We start from the raw sequence: 7,383 nt of genomic DNA, 5'->3' as shown, positions 1-7,383 counted from the left end.
ATTCAGGCTTCTTGGGGAACAAGGTGCGCTTGCCCAGGCTCCGCGGCAGACTGCGCATGCCCAGGCTGCGAAGCGAGTTCCCGCGGCAGTTGAGGAACTGTGTGTTAGCGGCGGCGGGTAGTATGAGATGCTGCTGTTAATGCTGGTGGCGGCGACTACCTTGCGGCTCTGCCCGCTGGCCGGAGCTCAGCCGCTGTGCCGGTGGGGCCGCCCTCCCGGGCCTGGGGTGCTGCCAGGGGTCGGGAGGGGGCAGGCTCATCCTTGCGCGGAATCCAGGAAAGATGCTCCGCTCCCCAACCTTATTGAGGCTTCCCAGTTTACTCTAGGAAGCGAACTTGATACCCACCCTTTCTCTCACACCACCGCCTCCAGCTCATCACCAAGTCCTCCCATTTCCACTTCAAGACTTTGGCCCAATTCCGTTGCCTTCAAGCGACCTTCACCGCCATCACCCTAGGCTGTGCCCTCCCGTCCATCCTGGCAGCCAGAGGAGTTGTTTATAAACGAATCTGATCTCATCATTCCCCCTCCCTGTGGCACCCAGAATAAAACCCAATTTCCTCGCGCCGTATCTGGCGCAGGGTTCCTCAGCGGCGCTGCTGACATTTAGGGCCTGATCATTATCTGGGGTGGGACCGTCCTGTACATTGTAGGATACTGAGCAGCATCCTTGGCCTCCACCCACTCGATGCCAGTAGTACCTCCTTCTCCAGGCTTGACCATCAATCAAATGTCTCTAGACATTACCAAGGGTGCCCTAGGGATGTGACAATCACTGATGTGGCCCCTGCCCGCCCCTGAATCACTGCTCCCAGCCACCGGTCCTTTGAACTTGCCAAACCTGCGAACGGGGGAGACTTGGTGCCTTCTTCTCCCGCTGCCTGGAACGCTTTGCTTCCAGATTTTCTCCATGACTTCTTCCTGATTATTCAGATGCTGACAAACAGTACACTTCCTCATCTAAAGACCCTCTCCTCCCTATAGCTGCTTTTTCCTATCAATCACTAAATTCTGTTACTCGTCGCAAATTTTTTCTTGTCTGTTGCTGTCACTAGGCTCTTAGCTCCATGAAGGTATAGAGTGTTTTCTGTTATTCACTGCTTGCCCAGAACATTTTTGGATTTCAGTAAATGTTAGATTAGTAAATACTGTACACGTGGTGCCGTGGGCACGGGACAGATGCTAAAGCCCAGTTCCCACCCTCAGGGAACTCCTGCCTGGAATGAGCTGTCACATTCAGCAGGGCCCTGTTTGCTGAAGAAATAGAGAATGCATTTCTGTTGCATGGCCTCATTTGATCTTTACAACGAGTTTCATGGCGAAGTGATTCCTTAACCTTATTTTATAGACATGAAAACAGACCCAGCGAAATTAACGATACACTTGCCCTTAATAAGGGAGTGGGGAGTAGGACTTTCCACCAAGATTTACTAGCAGGATGTGTCTCAAAGTCTGCAAAGATTGTTCACATCCAATTCTCCCGTTTCCCACACTGGTTCTCAGAGAGTGGTCCTGGGCCAACAGCAGCAGCATTACCCGGGAATTGGTTAGAACTGCAGTTCCCTGGATGTGGGGAACCAAAGACTCAGCAGTGTGGCCCAGCAATCTACAGTCTATCAGGCACCCCGCCCCCGACCAGGTGCTTCTGACTCACATCCAAGATTGAGAACCTGCTGTAAACTGGAGCAACATTCTCCCAGCCACCAACACCTCCCCACCCCGCAGACAAAAAACAAAATCTGGCAGTAGGCACTCCTCATTTGCCTAATCTGGTATCTGCAAATGAGCCTTAACGAGCTCTCAGGAACCACATCTCCATTTTTGCATATACATATGTCTGTTTCTAGGAGAGGAGGGTCCACTGTTTCATCAGATTTTCCAGGGGCTCCCATAACCCTATAAGCTTCAAGAACAGCTACTGCACCGTTAACCCAGAAGCAACCTGGTAGGAGTCATGCCGACTGTTTCATAAACATTGACATGTTTTCTTATCTCTTACCTCTAGTATTCGTACGGTGAGGACAGGAAAGGTGTTTCACGTCAGAGAGCAGATTCAAGGGGTACGTGGCTCCACAGTTAACATTCATTCTTCACTTTTATCTAATCGCTGGATCCGAACTAATACTTCCTAGTATTTCTTGGGTGCCAGGGTTGTGTCCGGCATAGAACATTACTTCATCTAATCCTTACCATTGCCTTTTGAAATAGGCATTAACCTTTCGCATGTCACTAAAAAGCTAATTGAGGGCTTCCCTGGTGGCGCAGTGGTTGAGAGTCTGCCTGCCGATGCAGGGGACGTGGGTTCGTGCCCCGGTCCGGGAAGATCCCACGTGCCGCGGAGTGGCTGGGCCTGTGAGCCATGGCCGCTGAGCCTGCGCGTCCGGAGCCTGTGCTCCGCAATGGGAGAGGCCACAACAGTGAGAGGCCCACGTACTGGGGAAAAAAAAAAAAAAAAGCTAATTGAGAGAAGTCAAGTAGCCTGAACAAAGACAAGAGCTGCAGCTGGGTTTAGAACTCAGATCACCTGAGTTTTTATCCAGCGTTCTATCCGATAGGACTTTTTAAATGCAGAGTGACATAGGAAGCAAACTTATTCTGGTTACATGACGCAGTGCAGCAGGAAACTTCCTTTCACCTGCATGTGCCTAAAAGGCATGAAGAAAAAAATATTTTGTCAGCTCAAATGTTTTTCCTATTGACATTGTGTTATTTCAGAAGTGGTGTCAGCATTGCTAAATAATCAAGTGACTGGTTTCTAACTTTTTTTTTGGCCTCTGGCCTCTCAATAAGTAATCTGTAAATAAGTAACATATACACAGAGGGGATGTGATATGAATCATTATCCTGTGAGTCTTTTTAGACTTTTTATTTTGACATAATTATAGATTCACAGCACACTGCAAAACAGTGCCGAGATGTCCCAGGTCCCTCTCACCCAACTTTCCCCATTGGTGACCTCTGACAGAACCAGAGGATAATATCAAAAGAGGAAAATGGGCTTCCCTGGTGGTACAGTGGTTAAGAATCTGCCTGCCAAGGCAGTCTGGTCCAGGAAGATTCCCCCATGCTGTGGAGCAACAAGCCCATGCGCCACAACTACTGAGCCTGCGCTCTAGAGCCCACGAGCCACAGCTACTGAGCCTGCGTGCCACAACTACTGAAGCCGGTGTACCTGGAGCCGGTGCTCCACCACAAGAAAAGCCACGGCAATGAGAATTTCGTTCAATGCAATGAAGAGTAGTGCCCACGATCCACAGCTACTGAGCCTGCGTGCCACAACTACTGAAGCCGGTGTACCTGGAGCCGGTGCTCCACCACAAGAAAAGCCACGGCAATGAGAAGCTCGTTCACTGCAATGAAGAGTAGCCCCCACTCACCACAACTAGAGAAAGCCTGCACACAGGAACAAAGACCCAAGGCAGCCAAAAATAAAATTAATTATTTTTAAAAAAGAGGAAAATGACTTAGATGCCATCCACCTGCCTAATTCAGATTTCGCCTTTACATTTTCAGTGTTACACGTTAGGAAACTTTTCATCAGGCGTTTATGAGCATTGATAGGATTAAGATTTTGTGACTCTCTCTCTAGGACCACCTGTATTTTTCATCTGGGACAACGCGCTTGATGAAGCATCCTTGTAAGAAAAACATAGCCCTGTATCTAGGGTAAGATATTGCTACTTTTTTATTATTATTATTAAAACATTACGTTTGCCCTCATTCTTCAATTCCACAAACATTAAAAGAGACGGCTCTGTCCTGTGTTGCTAGATGCTGGCCTACAGGGAGTCCACAGTTGGGGTAGAGTTAAGGAATGACAGGTGAAGAGACACACAAGTAGCTAAAATAATTACGTGTAGCTTGTCACAGATGCTTGACATAAGGCAGTTATGAATGGTGCCATTCACAGTAGCAAAAAAAGCTTTATTTTTAAATATCTATTTATTTTTTGGCTGCGTCAGGTCTTAGTTGTGGCACACGGGCTCTTCGTTGTGGTGTGCAGGCTTCTCTCTAGTTGTGGCACATGGGCTCTCTAGTTGTGGCACGTGGGCTTAGTTTCCCCACAGCAGGTGGGATCTTAGTTCCCCGACCAGGGATCGAATCAGTGTCCCCTGCGCTGCAAGACGGATTCTTAACCACTGGACCACCAAGGAAGTCCCCAAAACTTAAAAATACATAGGAATTAACTCAGTAACTCCTGTCTGCCTCAAACCATAAAATTCTTCTGGAGGGGGCAAGAGAAGGAGATCTGGATAAGGAAGCGATATACCATGTTCATGGATGGCCTTTTGCTTCTTAAAAGTTCCCTGCATAAGGGAGCATACTGTTTCTTTTATACATACACATTCCTGGTCTGAAAGCCTTTACTTTAGTGGGATCAGAGTAAAATAAAGGACAAAACTGAAGTTCGCCCTGAGCAAAACAAGCTGTCACTTAATGTACATTTTATATAATTTTATTTTTGACATGGTCACACTTTTCAAATAATGTTATTTCAAGAAGTCAAATATCCAGGCTATAGAGGATTACTCACACAAAAATAAATAGATGATCGGGGCTTCCCTGATTGCGCAGTGGTTGAGAATCTGCCTGCTAATGCAGGGGACACGGGTTCGAGCCCTGGTCTGGGAGGATCCCACATGCCACAGAGCAACTGGGCCCGTGCGCCACAACTACTGAGCCTGCGCGTCTGGAGTCTGTGCTCCACAACAAGAGAGGCCACGACAGTGAGAGGCCCGTGCACCACGATGAAGAGTGGCCCCCGCTTGCCACAACTGGAGAAAGCCCTCGTACAGAAACGAAGACCCAACAGCCAAAAATAAATAAATTAATTAATAAACTCCTACCCCCAACATCAAAAATAATAATAAAATAAATAGATGATAGATAGATAGAGGCAAAATGGTTCCTTGTTAAGAAAAGAATTTCATTTGAATAGAACATTTTTAGAATGTCTGCCGTTCTCTTTTTTCTTTTCTTGTGTGAGATTGTCCTAATTGAACCCTTTTATTGTTTATTTCAGAAGACAAGTTTTTCTCACGAAGAATAGCTTTGAGAGTAGTGTCCTTCCATTTTCCATCCCTACGTCAATGCAGGTAGTTATTTTGCTGAACGATCCGAGGGATGCTTGAAATAAGTAATACTCAGGGTTAGATATAGTTCAGAAAACACCACGCTAGTCTGTTTTTGTTAGTTTGGGGGCTTATTTTACGATGTACCTCTTAAAGACATTGAGAGCAATTTCCAAGCCAAAAGAAGGCTTGATTCTATTCTGCCCTTACTACCAAAACAGGTGCTTTTTTTTTCCCCTGAAAAAAGAACCAGAATTCTTGCAAGAGCTCCTTATAATTGGTTGTGTGATAGATTACATACACTGATTTCAGGGCCTCCCCAAATTGCCCTCAACCAAAACAGAAAAACCTGTACCCTCTCAGGAACTATCTTGAGAAATTTGACAGCACCTATGCTCCAGAAGCTTCCGCCATCTGCTAAAATACCAGTTTCTCTCATAAGTGAGACATTTATCAGTTATGCTTATGATTCGTCATCTATGCTGTAGCCTTTATCCTCAGAGAAGATTTTTTTTTAATAGTTATTTATGTAGGCTGTGCTGGGTCTTAGTTGCAGCCCTTGGGATCTTCATTGCGGCATGGAGATTTCTTAGTTGTGGCATGCAGGATCTAGTTCCCCGATCAGGGATCGAACCCGGGCCCCCTGGATTGGGAGCATGGAGTCTTCGTCAGTGGACCACCAGGGAAGTGCCTATCCTCAGAGAAGGTTCTGACACAGGAGAAGGAGATGGAGCAAATTTAGCTATCCAAGGGCACCAAACACCAATTTCGACCTCCCCGTTTTGCTTTCAGCTAATCCCCAAGATACATAGTTCCCAATATCTAGGACCCAAAGAACTCTTGCTGGAATGAATGTTCCATGGATGCGTGTCTAGAAGTACTGCTTTCTGAATCGATGTCCAAAGAGATGTACATACTGATATCGTATATGTCATTACTCTTAGGTTGGCATACCAGAAGTAACATCAGCACATTTTGCTGGTTCAGTATTGCTGTTAGTAGTGAATCGAAAAGTCTATGTTTATGATTATGAAGCCAATTCCTGGAATGCATCTACAGGTATGCGTATTCTGTATTTTTTACTCTTGTTTGCATTTGACCAACATCAGAGAAAAGGCTCAGAAGAACAGACGATGCAGCTACTTGGATGTCAGCCCCTGGACATTTTTAAAACTATTTATTTATTTATTTGGCTGCGTCAAGTCTTAGTTGCAGCACGCGGGATCTTTGTTGACGTGTGTGGGATCTTCACTGAGGTGGGTGGGATCTTTAGTTGCTGGCATGCAGGATCTTTTAGTTGCGGCATGCGAACTCTTAGTTGCAGCATGTGGGCTCTTAGTTGTGGCATGTGGGCTCTAGTTCCCTGACCAGGGATCGAACCTGAGCCCCCTGCATTGGGAGCGTGAAGTCTTAGCCACTGGACCACCAGGGAAGTCCCAGCCCCTGGACATTACATTGTCTGGTTGTTGTTTTTTTTTCTGCTGCACCAAGTGGCTTGCAGGATCTTAATTCCCCAAGCAGGGATTGAACCTGGGCAGTGAGAGCGTTGAGTCCTAACCACTGGACCACCAGGGAATTCCCTACGTTGTCCTTTAAAATTCAATAAAAATTGGGCTGAACCCCCATCCCACAGGGTGGGGCCTGAGTGTTTCCATCGAGGATTGTGGTAAACACAGCATGAATGGGCCACAGAGAATGGATAACCCAAGTAAAGCTGGGCTGCCTGGGGGCCAGTCTTTTTGTTGTCGCTGTTAATATTCATCTATTTATTTGGCTGAGCCAGGTTTTAGTTTGACATTCGGGATCTTTTAGTTGCGGCACATGGACTCTTAGTTGCAATGCGGGATCTAGTTCTCTGACCAGGGATCAAACCCTGGCCCCCTGCATTGGGAGCACAGAGTCTTAACTGCTGGACCACCAAGGAAGTCCCTGGGGGCCAGTCTTATAACCATCTCATCAGTTGGTCATATCCAACCCAAACATGTATCTGCCTCCAAGACATCAGTTGACCTACTCTTTACAGATCTTCCCACCCACAGCTACACTGCCGAAAATCCCTCCCTCCTCGTCACCTTCCTCTCTCTTCCTCCAAACTTCAACCATGTTGGTGGGCTTTTCCTTCACGCCCCAATCCTCTCCCAGTGCCCCTCCTAATCTTCCAGTCCAATTCTTTTCTCTCTCACAATTCAAGGCTCTTTTCCCTTTCTGGGGGGGAGGGGCATACAGTTCACATACAATTCACCATTTTAACCATTTTAAAGTGTACAGTTCAATGGCATTTAGTACATTCGCAATGTTGTGCAAAAGCCAG

The 7,383-nt window shown here is 46.7% G+C and overlaps 1 protein-coding gene across 1 annotated transcript in view; it reads left to right on the top strand.

The window, feature by feature from the left end:
- Window positions 1-127: 127 nt before the first annotated feature.
- Window positions 128-7,383, top strand: part of CATSPERD (catsper channel auxiliary subunit delta) — a 43,773-nt gene continuing 36,517 nt past the window's right edge. Inside the window, exons 1-5 of the mRNA XM_024746020.1 lie at window positions 128-201; window positions 2,006-2,060; window positions 3,590-3,666; window positions 5,024-5,096; window positions 6,017-6,131. Of these exons, the coding sequence (XP_024601788.1) occupies window positions 128-201; window positions 2,006-2,060; window positions 3,590-3,666; window positions 5,024-5,096; window positions 6,017-6,131 (394 nt within the window). The remainder of the gene's footprint in view (window positions 202-2,005; window positions 2,061-3,589; window positions 3,667-5,023; window positions 5,097-6,016; window positions 6,132-7,383) is intronic.

The sequence above is a fragment of the Neophocaena asiaeorientalis genome, unplaced genomic scaffold (assembly GCF_003031525.2).
Source record: "Neophocaena asiaeorientalis asiaeorientalis breed wild unplaced genomic scaffold, Neophocaena_asiaeorientalis_V1.1 scaffold357, whole genome shotgun sequence".
Lineage (NCBI taxonomy): Eukaryota > Metazoa > Chordata > Mammalia > Artiodactyla > Phocoenidae > Neophocaena > Neophocaena asiaeorientalis.
The sequence above is the reverse complement of the archived record's forward strand: the minus strand, read 5'-3'. Positions and strand labels throughout refer to the sequence as shown.